The sequence below is a fragment of the Stigmatopora argus genome, chromosome 3 (assembly GCF_051989625.1).
Source record: "Stigmatopora argus isolate UIUO_Sarg chromosome 3, RoL_Sarg_1.0, whole genome shotgun sequence".
Lineage (NCBI taxonomy): Eukaryota > Metazoa > Chordata > Actinopteri > Syngnathiformes > Syngnathidae > Stigmatopora > Stigmatopora argus.
Genome location: NC_135389.1, coordinates 8,918,036 through 8,934,629, shown reverse-complemented (window position 1 = coordinate 8,934,629; position 16,594 = coordinate 8,918,036). Strand labels below are relative to the sequence as shown.

Genomic DNA, 16,594 nt, shown 5'->3' with positions numbered 1-16,594 from the left:
CATTTTTGGGCCTCCAAGCTACGAGGCCACCAACCATAACCCCAACCCAAACGCTAGTGAAAGTAAATGTGTTTTCAAAATGTGCAAGGAGGCCAAGGTTTGAGACTCTTAAATTTTAAATATTTCTGCTTAATATGTGCCTGGTTGTTTGCCATCACATTTGACCTGTCGTATCTTACACAGTTCCCGAAGTGTATTATAGTTTTAGGGGGTGTTTAGCCCCAATGATTGCACATAGAAATTTTAAATTCCTCATGCCAGTATTGATTGTACGCAAAGCACAAAAAATGCCACAGGTTAAACTGGAATCTGTGTTTTTGTCTTTTCTGATTTTGCGGGTACTTCAAAACACTTTCTGTAACTTTTTTTGGGCTTTGCAGTCTACTCTTCCACGTTGTAAGCTTTCGTCTATTCCATTTTGTGTTCTTACCAGCATGTGTGAATATCCTGGTGATGTGGGTTTCTCCTAAAAGTTTTTTTTTCTTTAAACAAAGGGATCATTATCCCCACTTGTTTTTGTTTGTCTTGCAGTACTGACATCCCGAGAGTCATCGTGGAGATAAAAACATGGACCCCATGGCCAAGGCAATCTTGTTCCTTTTTATGTCACCGTCACCTCCTTTTTAGCCTCTTCCTTTATATTCATTAGTACCATGACATAGATATTGTAAATACATAAGACAATATATACAAATATATTTTGAGTTTTACCACTGTACATGCTACAAATTATCTACTGTATGTAAATGTAAAATAATCAACGACCTTTAGAGTAATTATTACAATGTATTTAAATACAATAAAATGTCTTAATGTTTTAGAAAAGGATTTGTGACACTACTGTATTTAATGACTTTTATTACAAATGCTTTTCATTTTACAATATAGAAATATGAATTAAAACTGTGAATGTATAACCTCCAGCGGTGAATAACCAACAAGGCATTCCAAAAATGACATTGCTTCTTTGTGAAATATGAATATATTATATGTTTTGAATTATTCAGGCTCCTTTCCCCTCCTTGTGGCACAATGGGTCCTGTGATGCGTCGCGATTATTTCTCAGCTTTGTATTGGAAGCATTCGTAGGTGATTGAAAACTGCACTCTTGCATGCAGGAGAGGCAAATAAGTGTCTTGGCCTCACTGATCTGATGCTCTTCCACATGATCAAACTTACTAGATTGACAGGATGGTTTAATAAAAGCGGGCCCTTTGAAGCCATTGAAGACTTTGAATCTTAGTCAAGCGGTAGTTTCCAATTTGTGATAAACAGTAAATATCAAGTTATCTGATTAAAATAACATTGTGTGATGAGTTTAGGGCACACAATTATATCACTCAACAGGCAAGTTCATTGTCGCCCTCCCACAACATTTCAAGCATGACTTATTCATAGTGGGTTGTTGCAAAACAATGTTGGTCGTTTGAAGATGTGTTTATTAGAATGTATCTTATAATCAATTAAAGATACAACAATCTTGACTTGCTACATAACTAGGTTGTGTGAATAACTAACACTTTCTATCTCTAGCATTAGTTTGGTTAGTTCTCCTTGTGCCGAGTTGTTTATAAAATAGTAGTATAATGATTACTCATTCATTTTTAGTATTTCAATTACGCTGTCCTTGTAGATAAACGCAAAATTATAAAAACTCAGTCACATTTGTGTAGGTTTGATGTTTGAACTCTTTTTAAAGATTTGTTGCATAATCTTGCAGCTGTGGATTCATGTTCAACATAAGAACAACTCTTTGAATATTTGTGCTGAAAATGACTATGAACACCAAATTCCCCCCATTTGCATATTTTTTTCCATCTTGGTGTACAAAAATACTGGTTGTCGTGTACTCCATGTGATTTATCTTTTTAATTTTAGCCTTTTTTATGCAGTACCGCCCGCTTCTGGACTAAGACCATTGTTTTGACACATCAAGAACATTATTCATGCTCCCTCTTTTCCTTTAACACTTGTGTAAAACGTAAAATTAAACACCATCAAATGGCCATTTTAGATATAATTAGGAATTGGATTATAGTACCAAGATTTAAAACTGTCTGGCAAGTGTTATATAATCCCCAAATCCTTGAGTTGGCGTCACTGTCTGGAGTCTGAAGGGACATGCTTGTACATCTGGCGACACCTGCTGGACAACAAAAGTCTTGCATGTCATCCAAGCGTTTCTATTAAAACGTCCAACCAACACGATGCGTCAATCAGACATTAACCTATCAAGTTTCATGTCCCCATGGCCATGAAATGAAAATAATTAAATTACGTCAAGAGTACAGATGAGATATTTAACAAATGTATAGTTCAAATAATGTAAACCTCACGCACTTCATTAAAAAGCCACTGACATCATGCACATTTGACGAATAACTGCGATGACATACCATGATGATGTAATGACACCTTTTGGCATAAATGGAATGTGTCACTATACAAACCACACATCATTTTACATAAATTACTTTTAAGTTGACTGAATTGGAAGAAAATAACTAGGTCATGTAAAAGTATCCCAGATGAAAGTGTTAAAGAGGTCATTGGGGGCGTGTGTCACCACGTCCTAAATGGTGCCCAATTGTACAGTAGGCTGTCAAAGGGCCCTCCCTTAGACTGGGGTGCCCATATTGGCAGGCCTTCCTCAGCAATACATTAAAGTACTAGTGGGACATGGTGGAGTGCTTCTTGAATGATGTCTTGCTCTAGAAGGCATCCCAAAAAGCAGGTTAGCCGCTGTCACACGCACAGTGGAACTGTCATTGGGCGCAATGTGCGTTAGTCAGTGGCTTACCTGCTTTTAGATCTTGAAAATCACAACCCTGGTACACATAGTGTGATAAATAACAGGCAATCAAACAAGATAGAACAAAATTAAACATAGGTCATCAATTCAGGGGCATGTGGTACCACCAACATGGATAAGAACTATAATGTAAAATACTTATGAAAATGACCCGCAGTTTACATGACTAGTTCTAACTATGCGTAAAAAAAATATGATGACATGCTAAAATTCAGACAATTTGAGGAGATGTAGCATATTTCAATACAAAATAGAACATCCATCCCATAAAGCTTGCTGTGCCGTCTACTTACCGGTGCCAAGTTTTACTTGTAGGATACCTTCAAAAAATACATACACAATGAGAATAACAATTATGTGAGCACATCGCTTCAATATCAAGACACGTGAGTTATTTTATCCTTTTAAACAATGTCAAACTTGGGCGCATTATTAGATTCTAGTAAATCCCACACATCCGAAGTTGAGTTCACTTGCACTGGCTGCACCCTGCCCACTCCCGTGCATCGACAACCTGACCTGGTTATGGAAATTAGCAATACAACAGGCAAGACGTCCAGCCAATAAGCTTTCATTTTACAGAAATACACCCCGCCCATAAAACATCATCGACGAATGAAATCGTCAGAAAGATGGTATTTCCCCAACTAGCAGTTACATTCAGATTTGCGCTCTGGTTGGGGTGCGGTGCGTTCGGTTTTGCACGTCTTACATTAGGGATAAACCATTTCACCTTAAACAAATAGTCAATTAAGTTATTTTTTATCCCAGAATATCGATATCATTGAATGTATTTACAATGATGCAAATGCTGTAAACGTCATTGACTGCTATTAGTTGTGTCATAAAGGTATTATGAACCTTTTTGAAGAAAATAACACCCCTATGCGTACAGTGCGTAGTGGTTGGACTCGACTCGCTTGTGTACAGTATGCCATGAGCAGAGGGAGGTTGTGCACGTAGCAAGGATGCTGCATAACAATCTGATCTCACGATCATTAAGAAGAATGAAACGACATTATATATATATATATATATATATATATATATATATATATATACATATATATGCATGTGTTATTTATTGATTTATTATTCAAATTAATTATTATAACGATATGGTGAATGGTATTTATTTGCATTTTACGTTGGATTTCACATCTAGAACGGTTCGAGTTTGTTTAAGAGGAAGCACTCCTAAAAAAAGGAAACAACAACAAACTAACAAACCAATAACATTGTGTCTTTTTAGGCAGACATCCGGTTTGAGACCTTAGTTTGAACCCTATGGCCTAAACACTATTTGGCTATGGAGACTCAAATGGATTATTCCCGACTAGGATACACATAACCCGATGACATGAAGTTGGAAATCAGGATTACACTAAATTATGTAACAGATTACTCATACTCGGTTGATTTGACCATGGGGGTGAGTGATACATAGAGGAAAAAGTATCAATTAAAAAAAACGAACTTTCAGCAACGTTTTCAACAATTATTTTTTTTCATGAAAACATTACATATTTGTTCCCTAAATGAGCAGTTACGTGGTGGACTTTTTTCTTGTTATGCCTGCAACTAGGTGATTTTTTTAATTCAAAACAAACATTACTAATGGGAAAAGTGTCATTGATGGGTGTTAAGAAGAAGAAGAAACAACAACAACAACAAAACAATCGTATTAATAAATGAGTTGGAACACGCTAGCAAGAACTAGAAGAATACACCATATGACAGGAAAACAATGCAATTTCGCTCGTTTATTTTTTAAAATGATTAAATGAATAAAGAACACTTGTGCAGAAATGGAATTTCAATATACTATGCATATAAATGGATTATTTTGTGCATGAAACAATCAAACACATAAAAACTTGCTCTTTTAAAGAAAAAAAGATTTAATAGAAAACTGCATAACCATCCTTGTTTTCTAATTCGCTGGCAAGCTAATAACCATATATATATTCATATGAGGAAACTGATGCACTGATTTTAACGAAAAAGCATCGTTTTTTTCTGTAATTTCTTGAAGATATTAAAAAATTGCAATTCTACTTTTACCCAATTAACTGGTGGACTCAGTGATTAAAAACGTTATAGAATCATTTAAAAAAATCCCCAACTCGTGCTACAGAAAAAAAATCGTACAATGAACTATCCTCCAAACCATCAGAGGGCGATAATGCAGATAAACCATACTTGTCATACCCCTGAAACAAGAATTACGTACCATACACTCTGCAATATCCGTCGAAACAGCCGGTGGTGTCACTTATTAACTCGACCGTAGAATCACCATATTTCACAAGGATAATAAATATGGTATGTTTGATTAAGTTTTTACTTTCTCCGTTGTGACATTTAAGTGACTTCTACGTGCTTGCTTTGAACGATAAAGGTCAATTCTGAATGAGCCGTGTTGTTGAAGCTCAATGCTAAATTTAGCTTGTGCCACTCGCAGCAACATGGCTCCACGCTACTGCAAATACTTGCTAGTTGTTGCTTCGAAACAACAAAACAACAACACAGTTTGATTCTTGGGCTGTAGCTTCATTTTTGCACGCATGAAAGTGTTTACCCTTTACTCAGAATAAATGCGGTGCACGATGTGAGCCATGTTTTGTGCTGGGTTTGCGTCTTTGTTTACATAGCATGTAGCCCATATCTGGTAGCATGGACCTATTAGAATGCATTTATAACCTTGAGCAAGCAGACTCGTTTTGCCCCATCAATTATCACCCTTTAGGTTTCGATCCCATGATGTCATAAAGTGTGTTTTCATGTTTTTTTTTTAAAAACAAGTCTCGTTCATATTTGGAATGCTGACTTGAATTCTTTTTTAAACACAGAAACAAGTATGGAAATAAGTATTTTGATTTGATGAAGTCATTCTGCCCTGTCTGTTAAACAAGTAAGAAATCTGGATTTGCATTTACCCAGCACTTTCATTACATATTTGTCAGGAAAATAATATTTTTTAATTTTTAGCAGTTTTGCTGACAAGCTCTCAAGTGAGGTTTCTTTTCATGAGTCATGGATGACGATGACAGTCCAGATGAGCTGATAAAGCGCAGCAACCACAGAAAAAGAATGGAGCCATGGGATATCTCAGGTTCTTTTTGTGATTTGTTTTGCATAACAGACTTGGAAACCAAAATAACCAATTCTTATGCATATTTCTGTTCATGTGTTTTCAGACTCTGACGACGATCCCGACGAATCTGAAGATGGCGAATCAGACAGTGGTGATGAAGAGGAAGGTGATGTGGAAGGAGAGGAGAATGAAGAGGATGACGGTAATGCAAGTGTTAATGTCGTTTCACATAATTGAAGAGTGATAACTTTACGCAGTTACGCCACTGTCTGATGTCACTATCTAAAAGATATCGATTTCATTAAAACACGCTTTTGGACCGATTTAAACTCATTCAAATGATGAATGTGTGCTTAATCATGTGTATGAATGTTAAAATAGTTTTGTTGCTCTTATTTTCTCAAAAACATGGCATGTTTTCAACAAAATATATCATTACCAAAAATGTTTTTGTAATCAGCAGTTGACTGCATCATTAAGTGGAATCTGCCAACAATGGATACTTGTTGTGATATGATAAGCTATATACAGTGTATTACTGTTTTTAGATGAGGACGATGAGGAGGAGGATGCTGCTCTAGCTGAGGATGACGTTTTTGGCGAGACTTCTGCAGCCCCTGCGGACGTGAGTTCAGATGAAGATGCAGAAAAATGTCCCATCTGCCTAAACAGTTTTAGCAACCAGCCAGTGGCAACGCCAGAGAACTGTGAGCACTACTTTTGTCTGGACTGCATCCTTGCTTGGTCCAAGGTAAGATGCGTTTAATTATCCAACCCCATAATTATTTCAGTATTACAGTTTTGTCATTGGTTTCCTCATTTTCGGTTTTGGTCAAGAAGCTTTATTTCTTTGCATCCCTAATTGTTTGGTGTAGTAGGTTTTCTCTCTAAATTTTCGTATACTTTTTTTGAGCGCATATCCCCATGTTGTAGTTTATTTCTTTCAAGCTCTTTAGAGGAAAGTATATTCTTCTAATGATTCCATCCTCCTTTTTTAGAATGCCAATTCATGCCCTGTGGACCGTATTGCATTCAACAGCATATGCCTAAGGAAATCTTATGGTGGTAAAGTGCAGAAAATAGTAAGTTCACACTGTCATACACAATGGATTCTTTCATATTCCTAAATGATAAGAATAAGTTGTATGTATGACAGTCACAATGCATGAAATCACCTCACCTAAATCAGTACTATAAAGTGAAGGCTTGAAAATTAATCAACAAGTAATCTATTATCAAGTTATCCAATTGTCACAATCCTTGGACTTTCGGTGAAAAAAGTCTGATTTCCTCATTCTTCATGAATTCTGACTTATTTTCTTTGTTTTATTGAAATGAAACATTTGCCAATAATTATTATTATATATTTGTTTACATTTATATGAATTATTTTCTGCCTACGTAACAAAAACGGTGACTGAATCGTAATTTATGGCTATGTATTTTCCCCCTTTCAATTTAAATAAATGTCCAATCAAGGGGTGAAAATATTCCCTCCCATTGTTTTATTGAAAAGGCAATTTAAACATGCACTGATCAAAGTCCTCATTTATTGCAGCCCCATTGTAGTAATAGTGAGTTTTAAGATTTGTTGTGCTTTGTTAGCATTAAATAAAAAGGCTATGTTAAAAGACACCAGCCCTGACTTTGCTGTTTCCTGGCATTTTACCTACATGTACTGAGTTTTTTTGTACTTGCATGGCATATAGATAACAGTTCAAAAGCCAGCGAAGGAAGTGGAAGAAGAGGTCACTGTGGGCTTGGATTTGGAACTAACCAACTGCGAGGTGTGTCAGGGCAGTGATCGAGAGGACCGTCTTCTGCTATGTGATGGCTGTGACGCTGGGTAAGACAGACATTCATTTTGAAATAGTTTTTTTCGGGGGTGGTGGGCTGGCAAATATATGGTAATATATGTAACTCAATTTTAGATGGAAGGAGACATTAAATGGGGTCATCATTTTTTTTCTCCATTTTCTAAAGACAATCAAAATTCAAGACATTGGGACCCGATTGCTTGAGTCATTTTCTGTTTTACTGAGAAATCATATGGAATTGTCATCAATTAGCGTGATCAAATTTGTTATTTTATCCAAATGTATATCTTAGGCCATATTTCAAATTCTGTCAAGTACCCCGTTTGTACCACAAATTATTGTGTTTTCCTTCTTCCGTAACAAAACTTTCTTGAATGAACACGAGCAAAACAACTGTGTTATTGGGCAACTTTCATTTGTTGACAGCTACCACATGGAATGTCTCACACCACCGCTGGATACTGTCCCTGTGGAGGAATGGTTCTGCCCTGAATGTGTTTCTAATAATATTGACTCAGGTAAGATAAGGCATGTTAGTTTCTGGGGTGCAAACTGCTTTAGCTCCGTTTTCTACTGTCTTCCTTGCCAATGAACCTGTTACCATATTATTTTTTAAACTCCCTGAAATGTAAGATTTTTGAGTGGGAGGTCCTGTCTGAATAACAGTTGTACTGCAGTTTTCGAAAAATGGATTCAAACCTAGGAGTTACAGGGGCCCTTTTACAGACACGTTTTCCTAAATATGTAGATTACATAATATTTAGTTTGGTAGAATGGCACTCCAAAGGCCCAACTATTGGATGGAAAAAAATAAAATGTTCTTTACATTTATCATAATATTTTAAGTGTCCGGGTTTACATGCTTGGACTTATAGTTTTTTTTTTTTGAAGGATCGGTAGAAGAACTAAACCGAACCCAAAGCATCCCTTCCACCGCCCAGCCAACCACCAGTCGCGCCCAGTCGAGAGCTGCCGGTCTAACACGAGCCATCGCACGTACTCAGCACAGTGAGCGGGTTCGAGCAAATGTGAATCGACATCGTATCACACAGGCACGCACGTCGCAGGTTTGGCATGATGGCGTGACGCTTCTCTCTTGGTTCTTGGATTTTCTGGTGTGTATGCTTACATTACACCATTGTGTTTGCATATATGGGTTGAGAAAAGTGTTGTAAGATGCTATTTAGTGTAAAGGAAATGTGACTGCTGATGGTTATAATGACAGCGAGTGAAAGATGCTTGAGAAATTTTAACGTGTTTGGCCTTTTTGCTTAAATTGACTGACAAAATAGAAATAAAAATAAACCTGAATTGTGATTCATAAACTGCACTATCTCTCCAGCACGCTCCTGCATACCAGATCCAGTCTACTTGGCTGGATGAGACCATCAATGCAGTGGTTGCCGGGCTGAACACAGCTATTTACATAAGGGACCTCACACCTCGTGCTCCAACCAGACGCAGGCGCACGACTGGTAAGTCGGCATGCAAAAATGCAACAGTTCGAAGAACTGTACCAGGAAGAAATGCAGCACATTCTGTTGAACAGGAACACGCCGAAAGGTTACCAAAAAGAAGCCGCTCTCTGCTAAGGGTAAAAAAAGCCGTTCGACAAAACGTAGAAGGAAACGTAAAGGAAAGCGTTCTAAATCCAAAACGACATGGGTGAGTATCCTGCCTTCAACTCAATGAGGGAAATGCACAATTTAAAGTGAGTTAAAAAAAATCAACACATTTTTCTTGTCTTTGTTTTATTAAAGGTGGGGAAAAAGGTAGCGACACCTCGAAGCCGCATTGCCAATAGTCTCGGACTTTCAAAGGACAAGAACAACTGTTCACTTCCAACAGTGTGTCGCCCCACGGAGCACACGCTAAGCAACATGCGAGCAGACATAGGAGCTGCATCCCTCTCAATTTATGGGGATCCTTCTGACCTGGATCCTTTCATAGAGCGGTATGATGATTGCAGAGTGATGACTTGAGCTATAATGGTTGAGAAATGTGTGTTGAAGTTTGGAATTGCTTTTTGTTTTGTCGTTTTTTTTTTGGACAGTGAAGGGGATGGGCAAGATGACATCGTTCTGTCATTGCTACAGGCAAAGAGACGAGGGATCTCCCATTCAGCATTTCGCTCTCACCAGCCTGTTGCACGACCTGTCAGTACAGGCATGTCAAGGTAAAATTTCATCTTGCTATGCAAGGATTTCATTCTCCGTAGATATATATGACTGGTCAAAATATAGACTCTTAATTGAAAAGTCAGATGATATAAATACGTATAGAAGAAGATACAATTCATTCATTTCTCTACCAGACAGGGTATGGATGTTTCCCAAATTGGAGGTGTTGTGGAGGCAGCGCCAGTTCCTGACCTTTTGGGAAGCATTCTTTCAGGGCAAAACATGCTCTTGATGGATAGCTCGGATGTTGTCATTAATCGGGATGGTTCTCTTAAAGCCTCTAAAACAGGTAAGTTTTTCAATTTCAATCAGATATTGGAAGACTTTGTGTGTTTTACTGGATTCCCAATGAGGCAGTGCTTCTCAAACATTTTTATTCAGCAGCCCATGGAAGAGGAAAACATTTTGTGCTCGCCTCATCCAGTAGCAACTGTACATTTGCTTACACAACTGTCATCACTACAACTCAGCAATTAGGGCTGCAACGACTGATAAATTAAATTGATAATGAAATACTATGTTCCCAATTAATTGGATTATCGATTGTCAGCAAGGGTTTGTGCAATATAACGCTTAACTGGTGACCAATAATCGGGATTAGAGATTTGGCTATGTCTCCAAAGAGGTATTAATGAGTTTCACTCTGAACACATCATATTCAGTATGGTTTGTCTTACATTGTGTGTCAATTTCAGCTGCAGGTTTTTCAACACTGAAGCCAGACTCACGAAAGGGGAGCAACTCAGAAGAATCAAATTTTCAGGCAGAGACAGCAGTTTCACCCATCCTAGAAGAGTCTTCTTTGTCCAATCACCACAATAGACCTCAACCAGATGATTTCCACAGCAACTTGAGCAGACCTTTTTCCCAGGGCTCCTCTCAAGTACCCTCAGTCCACCACATTCACCCTTCACACTCTCCTGATTTGCCACCTCGAGGTTTTCAGCCACCTATAAAAAACAGACCCTCACCATCGTTTGGCATCCAGAGAACCATTGCCCCTACCCCTTGTAAAAAATCAGACCCAAGCCCCTTTCGCAAGGCAACCCTTCCATCACAATCGCAGCCTACCAAAACACCTGTAAAACCCACATGGGTTGACGTGGACATCCTCCCAAAGATACCAAAATTAAAACGAGATGCTGCAAATGTTGGTAATAGTGGCACTAGTAGTAGTCCTTCTGCTTGTAATACTAACAACAATAATCCCGGCATACCTGAAACTGCTTTGATGAACTTTGCTGGTGACAGAAACGGGCAGCAACGTGTTTCCCAACAAAGCAACACTGACCGCCAGCCTCAAAATCAAGGAGCGGGTTCCTCTCAAGGCTTCTCCAACTCATTCTCCTTTTCTTCTTTCACTGTCCCTCCTTCTACGCCAACGTGCAATACCTCAGTATCTACCTCCTCTTCCTCATCATCATCCATAAGCTTCCGCATTAACGCCAGCGGCAACTCGTGGCAGTCACGACGGCTCAGCCTCCCAACGTGTCCTTCCAGCGGAAGCAACATAGTCGATGACAGGAGAAAGAAGGTGGAGGCAGCAAAAGAGAGACAAGAGCACTGGGACAGACAGAATCTTTTTGGATCTCGCCCAGATCCCGGCGGTAGACAAAACGTGAATAACGCCTATGATCCCTCTGATCCAACTATGTCAGACTCCAGCAGCTCTGACGATGATGAGAGCGTGGACGGCAGCAGTCGTCAATTTAATTCTGTTCCTGATTTAGCCTTCCGTCAATTTTTAGAGCAAAGCAAGCAGCAGAAACTTGCTCGAGTGAAAACTGAAACACGCGAGAGTGAAGCCTCGCACGAATTTCCAAGGAGCGCTCCTGTACAGACTCCATCACGGGTGGTCAGTTGCGCTTCCGGAGTTGTCAGAGTTCGAATTGAATCAGTGAAGACGGAAAGAAAGATTGAGAACCGAACAGCAGTGAGCGGTATCAAGATAAAGATTGAGCCGGGACTTTCTGATTCTGGAAAAGACGATATATTGGGAAAAGCTGTCAAAAGCTGTTCTGGTTTGGAGACACCAGACACATTTTCACCTGTTCATCACAGCCTGGACTATTTGCAGCCAAAAGAGGAAAGTGGTATTAGTTGCAAAAAGTTTGATTCTTTGGGCTCTGCCTCATCTTTTAGGATAAAAGTAAAGGAAGAAATTAAACCAGATACTCCACCTCGAAGAGATTTGGTACAGAAAAACAAAACTTCTACCACTGCAGTTCCAGAAAAAGAACAACACTCTACTTCAAGCAGCTCAGAATTCGATGGGGACAAAACTAAGGAACATCTTGTTACGAACCAAGAAAAACGACAGAAGAAAATGGATTCAGACAGGGAAAGGCGGTCAAGAGAGAGAAAGGCACATTCATCATCCTCTTCATCATCATCACCATCATCATCGTCTTCGTCATCCCCATCCAGATCTCCTCAGAGGTCTTCCAAAAAGAGAAAGCAGAGATCAAGGTAAAGTGACATTTGCATTTTTTTTTTTAATTCCAAAAGACAAATTATTCATATTCCTCTTATTTATTTATTTTTTTAAATCCAAAGTTCTGACTCCAGGTCAAGTAGCAAAGAACGTTCAAGGAGGAACAAACATGAACAAACGCGAAGGGAACACACAGATGACAGCGAAAATGGCCGAAACAGAAGGGATAGGACATTTGGTCCTCCCTCTTCCAGGTTCGGGGACAGATCCAAGGACCATAGACATGGACGCTCGCATTCCAAGTCCCCGGCAACATCACCATACAGGTCCAGATCCAGAGAAAGAAGGCGAGAGCGTCCGCACTCGCGCCATGAAGACTTGAAGCCACGACTTAAAGATAAAAGTAAACCCAGGTCCAGGTCGAGTTCAAGAGAGAGAAGGGAAACCGATGCTTCACCCAAAAGTTTACCAGAAACTGCACTTTTGGGATTTTCCTCTTCAAAATATGACAAAATCACCAAAAACGAGAGCAAAGAGGAAAAAATGCCTGAGGTTAAAAAAGAGGTGTCTGTTTCTTCCTTGGCCGCAAAAGTTAAAAAGGAAAATGACAGCGCAGATGCTGTGATCACAACTCCAGAAATTGAGAAAGAATTCAAACATTTGAAAAAGGTGAAGAAAGAAGATCAACAATCCATAGATATGTTTCAATATTCTCCCCTCACCACATCACTTTTGACCAGCCAAGAGATAAAAACAGATCCCAGTGAGGGAGTAGTATGTCAAGCAATCATAACAGAAAACATTTGTGAAATCACCCAAGTAAAAGTGGAGCCTGTGCCCTCAGAATTGCCAGTCACCTTGTCTCACACCTTAGAGAGTTATCAGGAGCCAACCAACAATTTTCAGCCTGAGTCCAAGGCACCAGTCGATGAGGCAAACACAATTGAAAGCGAAACCCCTTTGAAGCAGCCAGACTATGATGAGGACTTTTCTGTGGATTTGTTACTTGACAGCATTGGCTTTCTCAAGACGGAGCGGAATGAGGATATTAATTCCTATGTTAAAAAAGAAGACATCAAACAGGAAGTGAAGCCAGAGGCTGAACAGATCCCGGCTGCATGCAAAAGTAAAATTCAAGGGAAGAGGGTGACCTGGAATATACAAGAGCCCGAGGCAGTGCAACCAGACAAGGCTGAGAGCAGTAAGCGATCATTTCACTTCTCCAAGTTTTTTCATGCATGTTGGACATTGTAGCGACATGACCGATAACATTTCCCAAAAATCAGAGTACCTCAAATCGTGGGTTTGGAATGGTCACTTCACACCAAAAAAATTGAAAATCAAATGATGGATTCCGGAGAATTTTATTTTTTCAGTAGGGTGAAATTATGTTTGAGGGACATTTTTTGTAGGTTAAATCGGTTACAAAATGCCTTCAACGTAGGATAAAATGAAACAACGCAATTATATCTCAATACACCGTGATTTCAACTGTCTCGATCTAAAGTCATCCAGGAATAAGTTTACACGCTGCAAATTTAAGAGCATTGACTCGCTTGCCCTAGAAAAACGCTCGTGAAATAGTGCAAAGAGAGCTTTATTTTTGGACTTATTCACTTCAGTAATGAATGAATGAATGAGTTCCTTTATTGCGCAAGATTTTAGATGCCTTTGACGTGTTGAATTCAATTCATTGCCTTTTTTTTAGAGTTCGCATTGTATAAAAAAAAGGTGAAGCAAGAGGCAACCTACAGACCCTTATCCGTTCCTACCACTCAGGTAAGACCTACGACAGCAAACGCTGCATCTATTTTCACAATGACAGCTGACATTCCTCTGCACACTTCCACAATTAACTGAAACCAAGTATGTGAAAAATTTATCCATAAAATGAATAATGAAATTTAACTGCACTGTAATACATGGAAATAACAACATGGCTTTCCTCTATTATACAGTGACATCTTTATTTCATCAGTGCCCCAATTTCCAAGTATTTGGAGATAAAGTAATGGCCTCAAACTAGGCAAAGTAAATTCAAAGATGTATTCTGCCCTTCTGATAAGTGGCTATTTTCTTTGTGTCACTTAAGATGAGTGACATCAGTGACCTATTCGACAAGAATACCACATTAAAGCCGATCCAATGGGAAAACACGATTTGATGAATTGTAAATTGAGGTACAAGTTTGGTCACTGTTGTTATAATTTAATATAATAATATGTAATATAGTAATATGGCTTAATAACCAGTAGATGTCACCACTCGCCTTGCAATCGTTGCCCTTGCAACGTTTGTGGTATGTGATTGAAACCAAACCTGAAGGGGGAGGGGGGATTTTTTCAGAAATGAAATTGAAACCTAAAACGTCAAACATAATATTGAATTTCAATCCACCCATGATAAGAATGAAGACATCTTCAGAATCTGCTACCCTAAATGGAGTTGAAAAAATAAGTTTGGTCAGCATCAAATCTCGCTCATGGGATTTATATGCAGTTTAATGTGATCAATTTCTTTCTTCTTTAAATACTTCCCAGTCACAATTTTCACAACTCAAAAAATTCAAAAAATGCTGACATAGATACGTTCTCAGCTCATCGTCCATGATTGGCTATAAGCTTGGTCATGTTGCATGAACTACCTTAACAGGACACAAGCGGACCTGACTCATTAAGTGATTTAGCCAAGAGAGACGATGCCGCACAGCCAACGAGCAGTGGCTGCCAAGCTTATTTGAAAAAACTTCACATGCAAGAGAGAGCCATCGAGGAGGTGAAACTCGCCATCAAACCTTTTTACCAGAAGAGAGACATCACCAAGGAGGAATATAAAGACATTCTACGCAAAGCTGTGCAGAAGGTGGGTTCTAAGATTTTTAATGAATTACGTCAACAACTTGTTTTTGAGCTAAAACAGTCTATTGGAAAATGTCTACATTATGTGTTCCTCTAGGTATGCCACAGCAAAAGCGGGGAAATTAACCCAGTCAAGGTGGGGAATCTAGTCAAGGCTTATGTGGACAAATACAAACATGCTCGGAAACGCCAAAAATCCGAAACTGAGCCCACAAAGACGTCTGACAGCAACTGATCAAAGCCACTCACTCACTTTTTTAGAGGAGAGCAAATTACAGTACGATTTTATTTACTCTTCATCATGGACAAGCGTACCTTTTAGGTATTTTGCTCAGATGCAAATCTAGAGAAGTCTTTTAGCGCACAGCTGAAGTTTCTCCTTTAAGAGACTTTTGAGATATTTCTGCTCACTGATTCTCTGCACTCATGTCAAAGGGAAGATTTTGCCATTGCGAGCTTTTGTTAATAGCATATTCAACTGCGGCCACAGCTACTGTTCACGGGCAGTTTTTACATCAATGTTTAAAATATTTGGAGGAATTGTTAATAGTCTTACTAGGAAGTTAAGTAAAACTTGTAAATAATTTTGATTTCAACTTTTCCACCCAAGTGTTTATTTCCGTAAATGCTGCCTGTTGGTCTCGTCACTATTCAATAAATGTATTTAGATTGTTTTGTTATATAAACCAATCTGGTTTGTTTCCTCTATTTTCCTGAATAGGTGTCGTTTTTAGTACTATTTCTAAGTCTTATAAGATTTATAATTTTGTATAGGTTGGTTTATTGACTCTTTACAACAGCATTATTGGACTGAACCATACTACTAACCAGATGCACTTTTTTTTGTTTTTAAATTACTAGGTTTGATTCACTAATGTCTCACCTTTTCTTTTTGACTATTTATAGCAGAAAGTAATGTTAAAATTATACGATGGAACCTATATGAATTTGGATTTTAGGCACAATGTAGTTGCTTCTTTTTGGTGCAACCCACCGCACATTATGCCAATGATTGAAAATGTGAAATTTACCATGCTGAATACTGTATCATGTAAAAAGTTTAGAAGTACACTTTTTTGCAGTTAAGACATGAAAACTAAAAAGGGGAATTCAATAAAACATTTATTTACGAATGCAAAACAGTTCTCAATTGGACAGTTCGCTAAACTCCGTTGTTGGTGGGCTGAATTGAGATGCAATGAAATCATAAAAGCTGTTTGAAAACTGCAGGCTGACATTGGCACTGTTCAGTGAAGATGCTCCTTCACTCTGGGCCTTCTCGTGAAAGCTTTGGAAGATTAGTGGGACCACCTGTGTGTGCATGAGGAGGACCATTGTAGAGATATTGTACAAAAATGATTAAATACTCAGGATGTATTATGTTAAAGTCTAATTT

At 38.6% G+C, this 16,594-nt stretch overlaps 3 protein-coding genes and 1 long non-coding RNA gene across 14 annotated transcripts in view; 2 read left to right on the top strand and 2 right to left on the bottom strand.

Annotated features, from left to right (window-relative positions):
* Positions 1-1,002, top strand: part of rassf7a (Ras association domain family member 7a) — a 31,861-nt gene extending 30,859 nt beyond the window's left edge. For all 7 annotated transcript variants that reach the window (XM_077596417.1, XM_077596418.1, XM_077596420.1 and 4 more), the window contains one exon: positions 532-1,002. In XM_077596417.1, coding sequence (XP_077452543.1) covers positions 532-563 — 32 coding nt within the window. In that variant the 3' untranslated portion in view covers positions 564-1,002. The remainder of the gene's footprint in view (positions 1-531) is intronic.
* LOC144071381 (uncharacterized) lies at positions 842-3,301 on the bottom strand. Its single transcript, XR_013299620.1, has 2 exons — positions 3,106-3,301; positions 842-2,146 (listed from the first exon to the last, which is right to left on the bottom strand). It is a non-coding gene; the product is annotated as an uncharacterized LOC144071381 (long non-coding RNA).
* Positions 3,302-5,031: 1,730 nt separating this feature from the next.
* phrf1 (PHD and ring finger domains 1) lies at positions 5,032-16,340 on the top strand. Of its 3 annotated transcripts, none has more exons than XM_077595826.1 (19): positions 5,032-5,137; positions 5,665-5,726; positions 5,807-5,927; positions 6,013-6,111; positions 6,458-6,660; positions 6,908-6,991; positions 7,619-7,755; positions 8,153-8,244; positions 8,618-8,841; positions 9,069-9,201; positions 9,276-9,391; positions 9,487-9,680; positions 9,780-9,902; positions 10,041-10,195; positions 10,602-12,375; positions 12,463-13,541; positions 14,049-14,119; positions 14,993-15,202; positions 15,296-16,340. In XM_077595826.1, the coding sequence occupies exons 3-19, from the start codon at positions 5,849-5,851 to the stop codon at positions 15,431-15,433; spliced, it is 4,911 nt and encodes a 1,636-aa protein (XP_077451952.1). In that variant the 5' UTR covers positions 5,032-5,137; positions 5,665-5,726; positions 5,807-5,848; the 3' UTR covers positions 15,434-16,340. The 3 variants fall into 3 exon arrangements, with proteins under 3 accessions (XP_077451952.1, XP_077451953.1, XP_077451951.1); XM_077595827.1 differs by having other exon boundaries at positions 5,804-5,927; positions 8,618-8,793; XM_077595825.1 differs by having other exon boundaries at positions 5,804-5,927.
* The window catches only part of irf7 (interferon regulatory factor 7), a 42,710-nt gene continuing 42,423 nt past the window's right edge, over positions 16,308-16,594 (bottom strand). For all 3 annotated transcript variants that reach the window (XM_077595828.1, XM_077595830.1, XM_077595831.1), the window contains one exon: positions 16,308-16,509. In XM_077595828.1, coding sequence (XP_077451954.1) covers positions 16,345-16,509 — 165 coding nt within the window. In that variant the 3' untranslated portion in view covers positions 16,308-16,344. The remainder of the gene's footprint in view (positions 16,510-16,594) is intronic.

Coding starts and splice junctions, on each gene's coding strand:
- phrf1 (XM_077595826.1), top strand. CDS start 5,849: ATGGATGACGATGACAGTCCAGATGAGCTGATAAAGCGCAGCAACCAC. Junction 6,661..6,907: donor GCATCCTTGCTTGGTCCAAG/GTAAGATGCGTT, acceptor CTCCTTTTTTAG/AATGCCAATTCATGCCCTGT. Junction 6,992..7,618: donor GTGGTAAAGTGCAGAAAATA/GTAAGTTCACAC, acceptor CATGGCATATAG/ATAACAGTTCAAAAGCCAGC.